This window comes from Phasianus colchicus, chromosome 16 (assembly GCF_987193195.1).
Source record: "Phasianus colchicus chromosome 16, bPhaCol1.hap1.1, whole genome shotgun sequence".
Lineage (NCBI taxonomy): Eukaryota > Metazoa > Chordata > Aves > Galliformes > Phasianidae > Phasianus > Phasianus colchicus.
This window is the reverse complement of record NC_143451.1, coordinates 8,914,961-8,932,196: the sequence shown is the minus strand read 5'-3', so window position 1 is coordinate 8,932,196 and position 17,236 is coordinate 8,914,961. Positions and strand designations below refer to the sequence as shown.

General features: G+C 38.0%; 1 protein-coding gene and 1 long non-coding RNA gene across 3 annotated transcripts in view; one reads left to right on the top strand and one right to left on the bottom strand.

The window, feature by feature from the left end:
* Positions 1 to 3,347: 3,347 nt before the first annotated feature.
* Positions 3,348 to 17,236, bottom strand: part of MYH11 (myosin heavy chain 11) — a 55,970-nt gene continuing 42,081 nt past the window's right edge. The window contains exons 25-42 of one of the 2 annotated variants that reach the window (XM_031606669.2): positions 16,777 to 16,948; positions 16,162 to 16,374; positions 15,599 to 15,743; positions 15,308 to 15,514; positions 14,108 to 14,212; positions 13,854 to 14,006; positions 13,233 to 13,481; positions 12,755 to 12,967; positions 11,875 to 12,087; positions 11,120 to 11,281; positions 10,649 to 10,777; positions 10,131 to 10,219; positions 9,765 to 9,888; positions 9,405 to 9,613; positions 8,784 to 8,892; positions 8,031 to 8,203; positions 6,901 to 6,932; positions 3,889 to 4,022 (exon numbers count right to left, since the gene is read on the bottom strand). In XM_031606669.2, coding sequence (XP_031462529.1) covers positions 6,905 to 6,932; positions 8,031 to 8,203; positions 8,784 to 8,892; positions 9,405 to 9,613; positions 9,765 to 9,888; positions 10,131 to 10,219; positions 10,649 to 10,777; positions 11,120 to 11,281; positions 11,875 to 12,087; positions 12,755 to 12,967; positions 13,233 to 13,481; positions 13,854 to 14,006; positions 14,108 to 14,212; positions 15,308 to 15,514; positions 15,599 to 15,743; positions 16,162 to 16,374; positions 16,777 to 16,948 — 2,693 coding nt within the window. In that variant the 3' untranslated portion in view covers positions 3,889 to 4,022; positions 6,901 to 6,904. Of the gene's footprint in view, positions 4,023 to 6,900; positions 6,933 to 8,030; positions 8,204 to 8,783; positions 8,893 to 9,404; positions 9,614 to 9,764; positions 9,889 to 10,130; positions 10,220 to 10,648; positions 10,778 to 11,119; positions 11,282 to 11,874; positions 12,088 to 12,754; positions 12,968 to 13,232; positions 13,482 to 13,853; positions 14,007 to 14,107; positions 14,213 to 15,307; positions 15,515 to 15,598; positions 15,744 to 16,161; positions 16,375 to 16,776; positions 16,949 to 17,236 lie in introns of both variants that reach the window. The other variant, XM_031606668.2, reaches the window with a different exon arrangement.
* LOC116237478 (uncharacterized) overlaps positions 4,774 to 17,236 on the top strand; it is a 43,173-nt gene continuing 30,710 nt past the window's right edge. The window contains exons 1-2 of the long non-coding RNA XR_004168737.2: positions 4,774 to 6,246; positions 7,322 to 7,438. This is a non-coding gene — a long non-coding RNA (uncharacterized LOC116237478). The remainder of the gene's footprint in view (positions 6,247 to 7,321; positions 7,439 to 17,236) is intronic.

The following is a 17,236-nucleotide window of genomic DNA, read 5'->3' as shown; positions in this document are numbered from 1 at the left end:
CATGAATATCAATAGGCAACCAGACAGAAGTGTAAGAGTAGGTGAGGCCTGAAAAAGAAGCTACTGTTGATAATGGCATCTTATGGCTTTGCCCTTCTGGCTTCTATGCTGTGTTGTGTGGGTAGTGTGATGAAGCAATGTTGTCTAGCAGCACAGGACATAGAATTGCTTCCAATATTCATTGCTGTGAATAACTCCTGCTTTGACACTGCCAGTTAAAGTGTTGTTGCTTTACCTACGCTTTACCTGTGCAACTCTAGGTTTTGGCTTTTGCGGTTAATAAAATCACCTTTGGTGTTCTGGCTTTCTGGTGCAGTCATCAAAGCTAGAGGAGTGGTTATAGATAGAGACAGGTGTATTTCTATGGAGAAACTGCTCGGTTCTTTGTAGGTTGCTTGCTGGTCAGAATCTCTCTATGTGAAATTCTGCCTAGTGGTGAAGCTTTGTAAATAATGATTTACCTTGAAGAGCAGATAACAGTTAAAAGTTGAGGAATGCTTAATACTTATGGTACTCAGGAGATTCCAGGTGGTAGAGAACTTTGCCCTGTGTTAGTCTATAGATATACTTTTGCTATATTGTGGCTCACAAAGCCTGGCTGTTGATTGAGTTTCTAGTTCTAACACATTGATAAGTGGGTTTTACTACTTTCCAGACCTGCCTGTATTACTGTGCCTTGGGTCTTTGTGAATTTATTTCATTTTATCTTTGTTGCTCTTTAATGAGAAATGTTTCAGCTGTTACAAATTTAGCAATGTTTTTAGCTTGAAAAGTCCTTTCTGCTGGCCAAGTAAATCAGAATAGTGAGTTCTTTAAGTTGGCATGTTTCCCTACAGAAATACACTACTTTTTTTTTAAATGAAGCACACTCACAGTATTAATACACATTAGATAAGCTTAGACTTACAAAAGCAGTAATGGCTAAACATTTTTATATCTGGGGAGAGAGGGAGAAATTTACATGACAATGCATAACTATTTTGTTTTTTCAATGTGAAAACTACTACTGATTCATCTATTTCTCTGGAATAGAAAATAACCACAGACCATTCCCATTATTCAAGCCATCTACAAAGTTGGCTTAACTAGGGAGCAGAATAAAGCTTATTTTGAATGCTAATTATTCACTTTGAAATTTTTTTTTGCAAGTTGTCATGCTTACTGCATAAGTATTTGTCCTCATTTTCTTTGCTGTTTCTTATCAGTGAAGCTAAAGATGCATATAATTTCAGCAAATAATGTATCTTCTTCTACATTTCTTTCTTGTTCTCATGGTTTCCTACTCTAAGGAATGTTACTGCCATAGCTAATGGTGCCTTCTGGATTTTCACAGTGCTTGGCATTACTCTTAAAATCTTGAACTGAGGCTGTAATCTCTTCTAGTGTTTCTATCCTCTTCTGTCACACAGAGTTGGCACTCTTTTCTTACCCATAAGGAGCTAAAGCATAAGCTATTTCATTAGTTGTGCTGTCACATGAACTCAATGGACCGTGTAGCCTGATCACTCAAGATGAGTTCTCTGTATGATCTTGTCAGAATTTGCCTGCTTAGTAAGCAGTTGACTTCTGTTCAGGTTGGGAGTCAGCACTGACGTAAGGTAGAGACTTAAAGTCAAGGCTTTGCTGGAGCCACGGATTTGAAATTAAAGTGGCTACTGATATTATACTCTACAGATATGTATTTTTAATGTGGTTACAGATGTAAACAGACTATAGGTGGGAATGCTATTGAGAACTGTCAAAACAATATAGTGCAGATCAGTCGCCTCTGTAATGATGCATCTGTTGACAGAGGAACTGTAGCTTGGTGTTACGGGCTAACCTTTGTAGGTAGTTAATATCATACATTGCTTTGTGTGTCCAGAGGGATGGGGAAACAATTGGAAAGGCAAAAGTTCAAGGAAAAAAGAACAGCGCTCGTAGGTTGAGACCAAGACAGTTTAATAGGTAAAGCTGTGTCTGCAAGGAAGGCAAAATAAGGAATTTATTCATGGTCTTCTATTCAAGCTGCTATGGAGAAAACCAACTCTGTCCCAGCCAAAACCAGCAGTTAGGACACTGTTGCAGAAGAGTTCTTTCTGCAATGTCACAAAGAAAAAAAATATCTCTTGAGCTTATTTTGCTTTGCAGAATGGGGTCTAGAACCTAAGTTCCTCAAGTGGTAGGTAGTGCTTGGACTGTTAGGCTTCTGAGTTATCCAGATAAAGTCATTTTAAAAGGGCATGATGTTTGGTTTACAAGTTCTAATCCTTTTACTGGTGCTTAAGACCATTTTATTGAAGTTTGACTTCCTCAATCTCCTTTGCACATGTGCAGGTTTACCAGCTTTATAGCCAGTTCTTGAATGTGATAACAGAGCTATGCTTCTTGACTGACTATACAATGAAAAGCTTTCATCCCCTCACCAGCTTGTCATCGTAATCACTCTGAATGGATTCTTGTTTAAGCTCTTCCTTTTCTATTTGCTCAAAAAAGAATATTATTTGGGGTCTGATTCTGCTGGCTAAATGTTTTCTGCTCTTAAGCTCTCATGTTTGTGATTTTTGTGCCTTGTGGAATAATTATTAGTTGTAGAAGGTGATCATCAGTGGTAAGGATGGATGCTTTTGCATGATTTGCTCTTCCCGTAGTCACATTGCTTTAAGATTAATCTGCAGTATGATATAAGACATCAAGGAAGCTCTTTGTACTCAGTTTAGAGTTAATCTTCCTGACTTTAAGTGTGTGGTTCTCTACTGCCCCAGTGTGACCATAAAGCTGCATGGATTGGCAGTAGGTCCTGGTAGTTGCCAGGAGTGGGCTGCAGACCTGCTGCAGTGATCCAAAAATAAAATTAACTGCATGCTGATCCCTTAATACCAAATAACTTGGCTTAGATCAGTGTGTCTAGCATGGCCTGCTGTTTCTATTTGCTTCCAGCCTGCTTTCAGAGACTTTAGTGGGAACTACCCATATGCATGCAGACTAAACATGTGCATTCAGTTATCTAAACACAGGCATTTGGAGCCCTATCTGCTTCCTGGATGTTGCACTAGGAGACTACAAGTCTCTTGTAGGTGTTGCCCATCCTTGGGTACGTCCTGGGGTTTCTCAGCACCATGTCTTCATGAGGTAGCTAAGCCTGTCTCACGTGCTTCCTGTCTCTTTTTTTTTTTTTCAGCTGAATGTACATGTCTTCTTTCAAAAGAAATCATTTAGAAGATATCAGTTTTTCATTCTAGCAGTCACAGTTGACGTTCTCAGAAAGGTATTTGAGTTGTAAACAAGTTGTATTGCATCTCCCGTTTCCTTCTGGTATGTTGTATTGCACCCAAGTGACACCTGCACACAAGAATATTGGAGTGGTTTTTATAGACTTTTATTAGTGTGTAAGCACATCCATGGTGCATATACAACTGTAACAGTTGATTTAATTTGAAGAAATGATATTTTATTTTTCAGTATGTGATTAAAAAGGCATTTCCACCTTGTGAATGGTGCATCAGGGGTGTAGTAACCAGGAAAAAAAATACTATATTGAATACTTAAGACAAAATGAAAGTTTAAGAAAAGATTAACTGACCAATGCCTTTTTTCCTGCAACAGTCCTACAAATCCTTTGTAAACTTCAGTTCACTGAGATTTAAATTGTCTGAACTACTGGAACTCACTTTCTTGGAAGATTCTTCGTGAATTGCTCTGAATTTGTAACAAAACTTCTCAAAAACATTCCATGGTAAAAGTTCTGGAGTACTTTTAACATGAATCTATACATTGGAGACAAGGCAGTTGTGCTTTCATCATCATCAGAGGAGTGGGTGTGTGTGACCTTGACACTAAAAGTAGACTTAAACAGTGCTAAATATCATCCTCCCTCCCCTTGCTGCAGTGCAATTTTTAAGCGTGTTTATTCACTGGCTTTTCCATTGAGATCTCCATCTCTTCCATCAATTTCTTGTTCACCTCCATCTGTTGCATTCTCAATTACTCTTCTGCCTCCAGATCTACGTGGTGGGGCAAAAGATACTGGTTCATTTCCCCTCCTGCAATAACAAAATAAAATCAGATGTTAGGTCATTTACAGCCCTTACAAATAAGCATAGAGTTTTGTAAGAGTACCTGTGGGTCTGAGGTTTTTGAAACAGAAACAGCCAAGAGCTGTGGGCACCTAACATAGTTGTCTTCTCTGTAGCATCTAAAGCTAACATGTGGACAGATTGAGACTCCCACTTGCTTGGAACTGCAATGGGATTCCTGTTCTTGTCCTTGAAGTCTATTCTAAATTGTTTCATCTGCTCCAAATGCCCTATTTTTCCTTTTTTTTTTTTTTTTTTTTTCCCTTATGGGACTACAACTGAGTGTGCTTAGAAAGGATTGGGAAAAGGGAATTGCTTTTCCCCACATCATCAGTGGAGCACTGATCCTGCCTTTCTCAGAGATAAAGAAGACACAGAAAGCTCATGCTGAATTTTTGACCTACAGTCTGAATACGCTCACCGGTTACAGAAGACTAGTGAGGCCAGAGACTGGAGCAGTGCTGTGGGTGTCAGTGGGTGTTTTCTGATCCCACAGTCAGGCTGTGTTGCTCAGAGTATCACAGGTGCTGTGACGTGATGTTCTAGGCTGTGCTGTGACTAGCTCCAGCCTTTTACACAATAGGGGGAGGAAGCCATCACTGTGTTTTGGAATTGTTATAATTCATATGCTGACACTCAGCAGAGGTGATGTCTGATAAAAGAGCTTGCATAAAATGTTTTTTCCCACCTTACCCCCTTTTCTTTTCCCTTTTCCCTCCCATCCCCATAGATTTCATAGCTACAGCCCAAGCCAGGGACACTTTGGTCCTCAAGGTTAATATGTTTGGGAGGTGCGAGCAAGTGAGACAGAAGATGAGTATGTCTCATCTTGGCCTTCATTGCTTGTGTGCTACAAAACTTTGGAGTTTTGTAACATGGCCTCTCACTTGCTCTTAATTAAGCAAACCTTTGTAAAGGCTTGAGACCACAGACATAAGCAACAAAATAAATTCATGATCACTGAATGTTATGCCAAAATGACTAATTTGGTATAAAAAAATATATCCAACTCTGCACTTTTGGGTACAGCAATCATGTGTAAATATTTAAAGGCTTGTCTTGTCCTTGCAAAAGACTAAGCCAGGGTTGTCCTTTCTGCAGTAGCTATTAAAGTTCAAAGTTCAGTCTTCCATATTAGAAAGTAGATAAGAATGTTGGCTGGCCTAATTTATTTTAGAGTACAAACCAAACCTGTGTTTCCAAGGTAGAACACATAGTGTACATATATAGCTTTTGTTTTGTTTTTCCAACCCTTTACGGTAACTTAATTTTTATGTGAGCAAGCAACTAGCTGGAGAATAACACTTTAGATCTACTTATTCTTCTGAAGCATGTACTAGAAGACTTTAAGATAAGGGTATGTTTCTACTCTGTTGTGTTTGACAGAGTAAACCAGCAGCATCTATTACTTCATGATGACAGATATTTGTTACTTAGCTCTAGTTTGGTCAATAAATTTGTTGGATCTTATCAATGAAGATCTCAGTCTTCACCAGGAAGAGCTCTTTGGCTCCCTTCCTCCTTGGTCTCTTGCTATCTAGACTTATTTACAAGGCATTTGTCAAATGACTTTTTACACTCTTGTAGTTCGTTGAAGCACTATAAAAGAACATGTTACTGATGGAGAGTAACAGAAAGAGTGTAACCAAGTCTTGCAGTACGTTTTTGGCTACAAAAAAAAAGTGAACTTCTTTCAAATTGGTACTGGTCCTGTTTATAAATAATTTTTAAATCTGTTAATCTTAAACAGGTTTATGGTTTTGATAATATTCTTGTGATCATCTGCATCAGTACCTTTAGAGTAATGCATACAGCTGAGGCAAGCCCTAAGCATTAGTGTTTTGCTTAGCATCTATTTAGTCTACCTTTGAACAAGTGCTACTGGAGTGATGCTTGAATCACGCTCTGGGAAAATTAGGCTGACTAAAAGGCACATGCAAGGACAAGACAGCTTCTTTAAATATTTGTGTATTCACAGCAAAATTCAGCATATGTAAAATAGAAGATATACAAATATTACAAGGCAGTAGCTCTTTAATTTTTTTGCAACAGCAGGTGTTATTCCTACTTCTAGAAAACGTGATGACGTGTAATGTAATGCTGTGCTGTATTACAGTGTTCACGTTAATTTCTGTCTCTGTGCTTTACGTTTCAGTAGCAGTAGACAAGCAACACACTGTAGACAAGCAAGGTAATGTCTGCAAAATAGTTTTAAAAGCCTTAGTAATAGCTATTTGTAAGCAACCACAGGCACAGTGCTACGTAACAAAAGGCACAATTTCCTTTTATTCATGATTGGATGGCATAAATGTGTAATAAACCACATGCAAAAGGTATTCTAAAATCTTGTGAATTAGGTAGGATCTTACCTTAGAGTCAACATTACAATATGCTTAAGAAATAACGTGAAACACTTAACATGCTGTGACACTTCATGTTCATTAGTGCTTTAAATCAATTTTACTAATTAATGGTGTATTTGATTTACAAATTTTTCATCTTTGGCTGTAAATAGGTGCAAAAAAAAAAAAAACACCAAAACAATTGACATGCAGAAAATGACAGAGTACTTTACTGGGTACTCTGTTGGTAGAGCTTATAATAAGTGAGAATGCAACACTGGTAAGTCTACGTCAGTACGTAGCCTACTTGTAAGAAAGTTGTATTGCTGATGAACAGCTGATGCTAGCTAGATTATTGTAATATTTGTTTCTTTTTTTAAAAAAATTAATGCCAAGATATCCAAGCCTTCACAGTTTGCAGAAACCTCACATAATTTTTACTTGGGCCAAAGAAAATGGAATTTGTACAACACAAGCTAGCTGCAAAGTTGAAGGCATGGTACCTGCTTAGTCATGCGAAGGTTCCTGTGTCCCTCTGAAACAGAGATAAAGAATCCCGGGCAGTTATACTAAGCACATAGTCATGATCAGAGGTAGGTATATTACTTTTAAATAATTAAACAAAGTACATTACCGCCAATTACAGTACATTCAGGTCAAACAAAAATAATCTGCTATTCAACGTAAATATCCTTTTCTATGTAAAAAAATGCTGAATGCAGCAGCTACTTCGTAACACAGCCAGTAGTGTGTACCAACCAAGGGGGTACTAATAGAGAAAGCTACCACATCCCTAACTCTTTGCTTTGAAGTAAGTATCTACATCTGAAGTTGCATGCATGTCAATGGAAAAACTCAACTACAGCAGCAAGAACACAACTAGGCAGGTGCTTTAGTTTGATTTGAGTTACTTTTTGTTTTTAGGTAGAAAGCAGAATTCTACAGATTGATGATGCAGATACAGAAATTTCCTATAAATCAAGTCAGCCTGTGTTTCAGTGTCTTAGTGTTTTCAGACCCAACAAGTGCAGGAAAATTCAGGTATGTATCTGACTGTTCACAGCTTTATCTTTTTCCCAGTCAATTTTAATAAGGAAAATGCAAAATAATATTTTGGTCTTTCCTTGGTCTGATGACCCTATATAAGGAAAGGTGAGGTCCAGAAATCTTTGAATGAGAGTTGTATAACCTGCTTTGCCTTTCGCTGTCTGTGAAGATGTGCAAGACTTATCACAGTCATTACATATGAGTTGTGCATGTGTGTATGAAAAGCTTGACCATTTCTACCCATTTGTAACTGTAGAAATATATCTGGCCACAGGAGTATTTTCAAAAGCAACCAAGCCTAATTCTGTTCCTATTTAAGTCAACAGGAGTTTCAGATAGAAAAATAGTAAGGCCTGTGCCACGTTGTCACAGTTGTTATCTCTCAGCTAAAATCCAGAGACTACTGCAGTCCATGATATGCACTTCACCTTCCGACTTTGGCTTCTTGTTGCATTTGCCAAGCTTACACTGCAAAGTTACTCCTTGTGTTCATTATCTGTGTCTGTTTGTTACTTGAATAGATTATTTTTTACTTCTTTAGTTTAATACTAAATTCTCAATTTTTCCTCAAACAAAGGCACTCTACCTTAGCTTGCTCTTCAGTGCTGCAACCTCCCGGCCCAGGGCGTCGTTGCTCTCAGTAGCTTCATCCAGCTCTCTCTGCAGCTTCCTGCGGTTTGCGTTGATACGCTGAGACTCTTCCTCAGCCTCCTCCAGCTGCCTTTTCAGCTGCTTGAGTCGTAGGTTGCCCTTCTCAGCCTATAAGACAAAATCAAAGTAATTCTTTGAGTTGAAATACATCTGATAGCTTTAGATTCTCATTTAAATTTCATATTTCTATTGAGAGTTTTCTGCTCTATCAAAGGCAAAACTTAAAATCTAAAAACGTAAATATAACTACTTTGTGGGAGTTAAGTTTGTTGATGCAAACTTACTTGTTTATTTTGCTACACAGTCCTGACTCTGCATTTCTGGTTTCCAGGTTGATACATGTTATGTAAAGTTAAATCTCTCAATAGGGTACAAAATGTGATCATGCTCTCTATTTGTGTACCAAAAGGGATGTTGTGCAGAGTCCTATATATCACTGTGTATAGTCAGACTGTTGCAGCTGGTTTATTGACAAGGGCTAGTGCTTTGGCACTTCTTTCATCATGGAAGAAAAATCAAATTGTCACATCTTTTAGCAAAAGGCTTTATAGCTGTCCTAGCACAGACCCTTCTTTGAGATATAACATGGAATCTTGCTTTCTTAGGAAAGGTAGAAATCTGAAAGTTTTCAGTAAAACTCAAAAATCTCTGTGCCCTTGGCTAAGACTTTTATGATGCAGACTCATACCTGATCTTTGTATTGCTCTGCTTGTTTTTTCTCGTCCTCCACCTGCAGCAATGCATCCTTCAGCTTCTTGTCCTTCTGGCGTAACGTCTTGGCTGCAGCCTGCTTCTCTCTGCGAATGACATGCAACATTTGGTGATGTGGCTTGATGTGGCACCAGGGAACCATATGGTAAAGGCCTATCTGAATGTAATAGATGAATTCTAAGCAAAATGTAAATGTCTTTGATTAAAAACAAACAAATAAAAAGCAATGTGTTTTTGCTGCATGATAAGTTCCTGAGGGGATAAGGAGATCTAAAACACAAATTGACTTCCTCAGGAAATAATGCTACAGATGGCACAGTGTATAATAGAGAATCTGCTAGGGTCGCATGGTAAAGTAAGGGGGCAGATTCTTGCCGTACCGGTAGAACTTTTCAGCAATAAAGTTGTTTTCACTCAGAATCTGTATCAACTCCAATTTTAGTGACCATATCCCTAAGGAATGTTATGTGGGGAGAGAATTTACCAAACGTTAATGCTACTGAGAACCTGATTACACAAATAATACACGCATTTGTTTACTCTGTTTCATTAACTGGAACAATAAATGGATGTCTATGCCCACTGCAAGCCTAAGTACCTGGCCTCCTGTTCCAATTGCTCTTCAAGAGAAGCAATTTTGGCCTCCAGAGCAGCAATTGTGCTTTTGAATTTAGACTTCACAGCTCCCTCCATCTCTTGCAGTTTACTCCTCAGCTCTTTGTTCTGCCTCTCCAGTTGCTGCCTGGCATTTTCATTCTTCTGTGCAGTTGCTCGTTCTGTTGCCAGCTCGTTGTTCAGTTGCTCTGCCTGCAAGGGCAAGGATGGATGCTGTCAAAAACTTTCAGGGAAATGACAGGTGGTGATTCATGGTGGCAATTATCCAAATATATTTTCAAAGCTGCAAATAACTTTCACTGGAATGCAAACAAATTGACACATGTGCTGTAATGAACTCTACCTGCTGCACTGCTTTCCTCATGCGATCACTCATTGTCTCTATGTTGCTGTGCTCCTCATCTAGCTCTTCCTCCAGCTGGGCAATTCTTGCCTCTAGGCGCCGTTTCTCATCCTGTAGGCTTGTTCTGTAAGTTTACATTTAAGAAATGTACAGTTATGGCTCTGACCAATTGAATGCACATAAAGCTATTAGGAACTACCTATAATTCACAAGGAAAAGAAAATCAAATAAGGAAACCAGTCAGATACATACATGTTGTGTTGTCAAGACTGGATATCTGTTGGGAAGGAATATGCCTTCTCTTGGCAACCACACAATTTTCAGCAGCATGCGTACAGCTCTGTGAATAATCCAGTCTATTCTTACCTTCCAGAAGTAGCACTTGCAAGTTCCTCTGCCATCTCTTCTTTCTCCAGATCTGCTTGTTTGCGAGCTCTCTCTGCAGCAGCCAGATCCTAGGAGAGAAGGAAAAGGCAGCATAGCAAAGAAATAAGCAAGTGTTCTGACAAAGTTACACAACTATGTACTCTCTAAAATTGGTTTAATATTGGTTGTCTGGTTAATGGAATAAACTCCTAAATCATAAATGTCAGGGAAGAATTTCTAGCTATTGAGAACAATTTGTATTGGATCCTAGAGTTAATTTCCCTTTAAACCTGAATTGTGCTTTCCTCCAAGGTGTTTGTTGTTTTTTTTTTTTTCAGCTTGACCTGGCTATGCTCAGATGTATATCCAACAACTCCATTGGAGTGCATGAAACTTATTACAAATTTTGTTTTTAATTTGCCATCTCTAGGTATTATATCATGTCAATGCAGTTCTGTCTAGCTACTTAAGATCATGTATATTCTGTATAATACTGCTTTAAAAGTTTTCCATTTTACCTCTTGAAGCTGGATGAGTTCAGCTTCAAGGTTCTTGGCTTTCTTCTCATTTTCTCTGGCTGTAGCAAATATTTCTTCTCTGGCAGCCCGTGCATCATCCAGGTCTCGTTGGTAGTCCTTCATCTGAGCCTTGTTGAAAAGAATAATGAAAATTTATTTTTGTCTAGTTTTACAACATTTTCAATGTAAAGAAATATGCACATAATAGAACATAAGCATAACAGAATCACAAAGCCTTTGTGTATTTTCTGTAGAGATCAGCTAGCATATGTTGGGAGACTCTTAAATATTATTCTAAAGAGAGTGACGCTTCCACTTGTGCACTGTAGTTTTTGTAATGCCTATTGACCTTATTTCCCTTTCATGTTTGTGGGTGTGCCATCTTAATCTTTATGAATATTCCAATTCTTTGTTTATCTGTCAGCATATGACAGGAGAGTAGAAAAAAATGGATTTGTGGGCTTTACATACCTGTAGTTTGCGAAGTTGTTTGATGGCTTCTTCCCGAGCTTTGTTAGCAGAATCAACTTGGCTTTCTAGATCTTTGACATCAACCTCCAACTTCTTTCTGGCTGCAGCTGCCAGGGCTCGTTGCTTCCGCTCATCTTCCAGTTCCGTTTCATGTTCATGGAGCTGATCATTAGAGAAGATACGTATAGAAAGCATTCTTCAAAACTCTTAAACACTCTGTGTAAATCTGGATAATCTACATAATCTGTGTCTATTAATTGTGGCATTACTAGCAGTTAAAATGTGTTTTCATTGTGTTCAAAAATTGAAGATTCTCCAAAGGAGTCAGCATTGTGGGACTGTACTTATGGAAATAAGGTGACTATGGGATTTCTGCTTGCTGTAACAATGTGCAAATAGGCTCTGTCCTGTCTGTTTCCCTTTCCAATGCTTTGATATCTATTTTGTGTGCTTTGGGAAGGCAGACATATCAGAAGCTGTCTTATTTCACTTGCTCTGAGAACATAGGAAAAGTAGTATTTACTGTGCTAGGGAAAATAATTCATGTGTTTTCTACTGCATTGACTGTAGTGTTGACTTGCTACATCTGTTAGCAATTGTGCATTTGCTACTGAAGTGCAAAATATAACACTGTTATGCTATCTTTACTATAATAAGAAAGCATTATATATATAAAGTGCTTTAGTAATGGCCTGAGGCTGGGGATATTCAGGTTTTTTGGTTTTGTTACTGTGTTTGTAATAGTAAAATGATACCTGTTTAAGGAGTTGCCTCCTCTTCTCCTCATTCTGTTCATCTCTGGCCTGTAAATCTCTTTCAAACTGGCTTTTCATGGCTTGCATATTAACTTCCAACCTGAGTTTGGCATCTTCAGCAGCCTGTAACTCGTCCTCTAACTCCTCTAATTGTGTCTTCATCTCTTCTACTTGCTGTTCAAGTGTCCGTTTAGACTTCTCCAATTCATGGACCTTTTAAGGAGAAATTTATAGATTTGTTATACAAAAATAAATCCAGTTAAACCCAGCTTATTTTCTATATAGGCCGCATCTGAAAATATCAGCTGCGGACAGCAAATGAGATAATTTGAGCTATTTTTTGTATACTTAGTCTCCCTTGAAACAACCTGAGATTCCTTACACTTTATTACATACTGATTTTAATCAACCAAGCAAGTATCACCAGTGAATTTAGTTAGTTAGTGTTAGAAGTGATATTATCACTGTAATAAAGGAAGTGATTGGTAATGTAACAGTGGAAATTTGCTGCAGCTATGCAAGTACATGCTAACTGGTGGTAAAGTCAAATATAATCATTAAAATGAGATTTGCAGAGTTTACAACTTGAAAGTTCTTTATTAAATTACTAAATGAATTAGAAAGTCTTTAATATTTTTCAATCTTAGAAATCAATCTTCAGGCTTGAAGCCATGTTAAGAATAAAAGTAACTTACAATTACTTTGCCAAGTCTCTTGAAGGTTTGGATGCAAATGGAACAAACTTGGAGTTCTGCACAAAATACCTGATCTTGCTGAATGAATGTGTGTGTACAGAAAACTTCCCACACTGAAAACAATTATCTGTTTGTTAGCTGCTGATCTAAGTTATTGTGGAAATCATCCTGAGCCCCAAACTTACATTCTTGCCAACATCATCTTTGGAGCTAACAAGATCTTCCATTTCAGCTTTCAACATTTTGTTTGTTCTCTCCAGTTCTTCTTTGGCTTCCAATGCCTCTTCAAGTGCACGGGCCAAGGACAGAGCCTTTGTTTCTTTTTCTCTGGCTTCAGCTTCAGCTCTATCCCTTTCATCTGCATATTTTGAAGAGATGTTTTTCTCTTCAGCCAGCATCTATAAAATGGTAGTATTAACATAGGAATATTAGTATAAGGTTTTTTTCTGTTACAACTTTCTTGTCAGTTGATAATGACAAAGAGAAATCTCCATTTTGATTAAAGCATATAAATAAAAATTATCTGCTATATGATATGTTTCATTCGAGCTTAACTTATTTTTTGACCCTGCTTTATCTTTCAGTATCATCTTTTAGTTGATTCCCTGTGAGTCACAGAGAAGTCAGGACTTAGCACAGCAAAGGAGAATCTTAAATCCACACCTGATCAAACTTCTTCTGCTTCTTCTCCAGGTTGGAGACCAGCTGACGCTGGTTATCTAAGTCCACCACTAGGTCATCCAGCTCCTGCTGGAGTCTGTTCTTGGTTTTTTCCAGTTTGTCATAAGAAGCAGCTTTTTCCTCAAACTGTTGTGTGAGACTTTCAATTTCCCTCTGGAGTTTCTTTTTACCTTCTTCCATAGTTTCTACTGTAGCAGTAAATTCTTGTAGCTTCTTCTTAGAGTCGGAGAGCTGAAATTTGAATTCAGAAAAGAAATCTTTATATCAGTGACAACAAAGCTTGGCATAGAAGGGGACTAGGAGAAAACACCACAGAACCTCTAATTTGACCCAGGCAGACTACCTCTAATTTGACTTGGCAGACTACCTGCCTAGTATGCACATACAGGCCAAGTGTGAAAAACTGCCTTGGGACCTCTTCAATATATACATATGCTAAAGATACTCTTTAGCATAAAGCAGAAGATAAAGAAGTCTTCTGGCTCCATTGATGCCATCTGAGGTAACAACACAAGTTCCTGAAGATCTATATATTGTGCTGAAGCCTCCAGAATTACTGACAAAACTTGGTGATGGTTAATGACTTAGGTATGGCACTGATACCTGTATTGTCAGTGTAGAAATATGTCTCTCCAGATTTTGTTTTGCTTCTACTTCTTCATCCAACTGCTCCTGCAAGCTGTTCTTATCATCCTCTAACTGACGGAGCTTTGTAGTCACGTTCAACTTCTGCCGTGTTTCTTCCTGAAGCAGCTCCTACAGTAATCACATCAACCAGCAAGGCAGTCATTAGCTGAGGTCTTCTTACAGCATATTTCTTAAAATTGTAGATGAGCTGTTACTAGATACAAGTTTACCTGTGTGTCTTGTAGCTGAGATCCTAAGGTTGCCACATCTTTAGTTAATTTGATATTCTTGCTTTCTGCTTCATTGAGCAAACTGGTAACGTTTTCAACCTCAATCTGTGAGAGACCAAAGTGAAAACACTCAGTTATTTTGCACAACTTTAACAACTTTCTCTGCTTTTAGTTTGCTTTAGATTGAAGTCTTAATGTTTGAACAGGTTCTGAATTGAGTCATCTTGAGCACTAAAAGTGTTTCTAGTTCATTGAGAGTTTAGGAGAATCATAAACTTTGTAGCAGTTCTTCTGGACAATATGTGGGGTTCTGTAGAATTAAATCCTATACAGAAAATCTACAGTGTCTGCATGTTGTCTTTGTGACATGTATTAAGACACTGTTTCTTTCTGGAGTTTACCTTAGCATTTTATTACTACATATCATAAGACAGTACTAATATATTGTATATACCACAATACCAGACAGCATTTCTAGGAATTCACTTGTGAAAAATACTATTGTTCAGGTGAATAACAGAAATGCTGAAAATTCATCTCCTGTTTTTCCTTCAACTTGCAGTGAATTCCTGTATTTTCCTTTCTCTTCTCAAGTTTGAGAGAAGCTGATATACTTTGGTTATATTTTCTTATTTATCCATTAACTTAAAATTAGTGAGAGAAGCTTACTGCTGCTATGAACTAACTTGTAACTATGGTTGATCAGTATTGCTGGGCATTGCAAATCTACCAAAGAGCTACTTAAAAATATTTTTAGTTGTTCTCTGTTTGGGAACTAAATCACAAATAAGTAAGCATTCCACTTCTATTTTCATTTTTTCTGGATGCATCTTATGAGTTTAATCAGTTTAATCAATTTCCAGAATCCTTATTTCTATTGACATTTGCCACCACACAGCAATAAACAAGCAAGATCTTTGTAAAATATGCAGCACTGTCACTGAAACAGTGGTGGCATTACACAACACAGGGAATCCTAAACTAAGAACTCTCACTTCCATGAGTGGTTGTAATTGTTTAATGGTGTGATAAATGAAATAGGAGCCTTACAGTTGAACCCCACCCAAAAGAAAAAAAAAAAAGAGTATTCCAACTGAAGTTAATAAGGCAAGGATTCCTCCAAATGTACCTCCACATGAACTTAGTCTAACTGGTCTACTCAAGTCCAAGTCATAGCAAAAGTTCAAACCCCCTTTTTACCTGTAGTTTGTGAACTTTTTCATTGAGTTCTGTCCGAACACGCTCTCCATCAGTGTATTTAGACTGTAAATCTTGCAGCTGTACTTCCAGCTTCTTCTTTTTGTGCTCTACGTCTTGTTTGGCCTGACTCAGGCTCCTGACTTCATTAGCCAGATCAGCATTATCTTTCTCCAGTGTCTGTTTGGTCTTATCCAAGTTTGCTTTAGCCTACAAACATGAAGAAGGAGTTTTCTGTAAAAGGAATTCATATTATTTAGTGGGTGGTTATCAGTAGGATGGATTGCTATTTACCCGTTTAAACTGCTCCAGCTGCTCTGTTAGTTCTTCCACAGCTTGAGTGTGCTTTTGTCTCATCTCCTGGACTTGGGCTTCATGAGTTCGAGTCTCTTCCTCCAGAGCTCTCTTCAGCACAGTGACCTCTTGTTCACGCTTTGCTCTGCAAGAAGACGTACATAAATGGAGAAGAGCACATAGGAGCATTCCAGTCACTTGGAAAATGGCACTCCAACATAGTTGTAAAGTTAGTCTAGTTATAATTCATGTTGAGAGATAGTGCAAAAATTTAAAGAAATTCTGTGAGATAGTTTTCATGGGACATATGACAGACAAGATCAGAAATTGTACTGAGATCAGTTAACAGAAATGGGTTCCCTGAAGTGTGAAACATCAGGGGAAGAGTTTAGACTGTTAAGTACAAGACTGAATTATTTAGGTGCCTAAGACAGAAAACTAGGTACTTAGCTCCAGGAAAAAAAACACAAAAAACTAGGTAACCTGAATTAGATTCTCTATATGTTGGAGACCATCACTATGAGAGTCTAGAATTGTTCCATCTGTGGGCAAAGTCTCCATACCTGAGCTCTTGCTGGGTGGCTGTGGTATCCAAAGTATCTTCAAGCTCTGTCTTAAGAGCCTCCAGCTCTTCACCTAGGTCTCTCTTCTGTTTTTCTGCTTTGTTTCTTGCAGCTTTCTCAGATTCCAAGTCTTCCTGGAGATCAGAGATGTGAGATTCCAATTCTCGGATCTTCTTGAGGGCGTTGTTCTTCTGACTAGTTTCATCTTCAAGTCTGGAAAGAAAGAGTTTAATTTTCTATGTTAAAAAGTATCATTTCATTTTCAGGACATCAGTATACAGAGATTAAAGGTTTATGTTCGAGGAGCGATTTTAATCTTAATAAATTGGAAATACTTAGTTGTACATGATCACTTCAGTAGGAATCATGGTTTATGCTTTTTGCCTATCAACTGTATTGCTACTTTTTATTCTTTACTTGGCAGTATTACTAAGGCCTTTGGGAAGAAGTGTTTTCATTGATGTCTGGGCATAAGGTTAAGTTGTTTATGAAAAAACAATAGTGTAAGCATCTTCAGCAGAAAGTCAGGCAGGATGTACTCTGTGACTGGAAAGGAAAGAGATGTATGTTTCAGCCTGGGATTTTTAACTTGTATGTAGATTCAGGAGCAAATACCTGGCTAGAGCAGCCTGCAGCTCTTCCTCCTTTTTGGCTAGCTGTGCCTTCAGCTCAGCAATTTGTGCCTGGAGCTCTGCAATTTGCTCATGCAGATCACTTGACTCTCCTTCTAACTTCCTCTTTGTTTTCTCCAGTTCTTGTCTGGTCTTCTCTTCCTTTTTCAGTCGCACTGAAAAAGTAAAGATTTGGGTCATGAGAGTGGGCTAGTGCAAGGAGCTTTCATCTGATCTTGAACTTGGATGCAAAAATATTCTGGTCTTCAGTGAGGCTATATATTTAAGTGCAAGTTACTGTCTTTCTGAAGCAACATGCAATACCTTGCTATCATCACTTATTTCCAGCCACTAAATATATATATATATATATTTCTCCAGAAACACTTTTTTCCCCCCAAATTCTTCTCCTCTACTCTATATATGTATAAAGAAAAGCTATCTATGGTTTATGCATTTTGGGG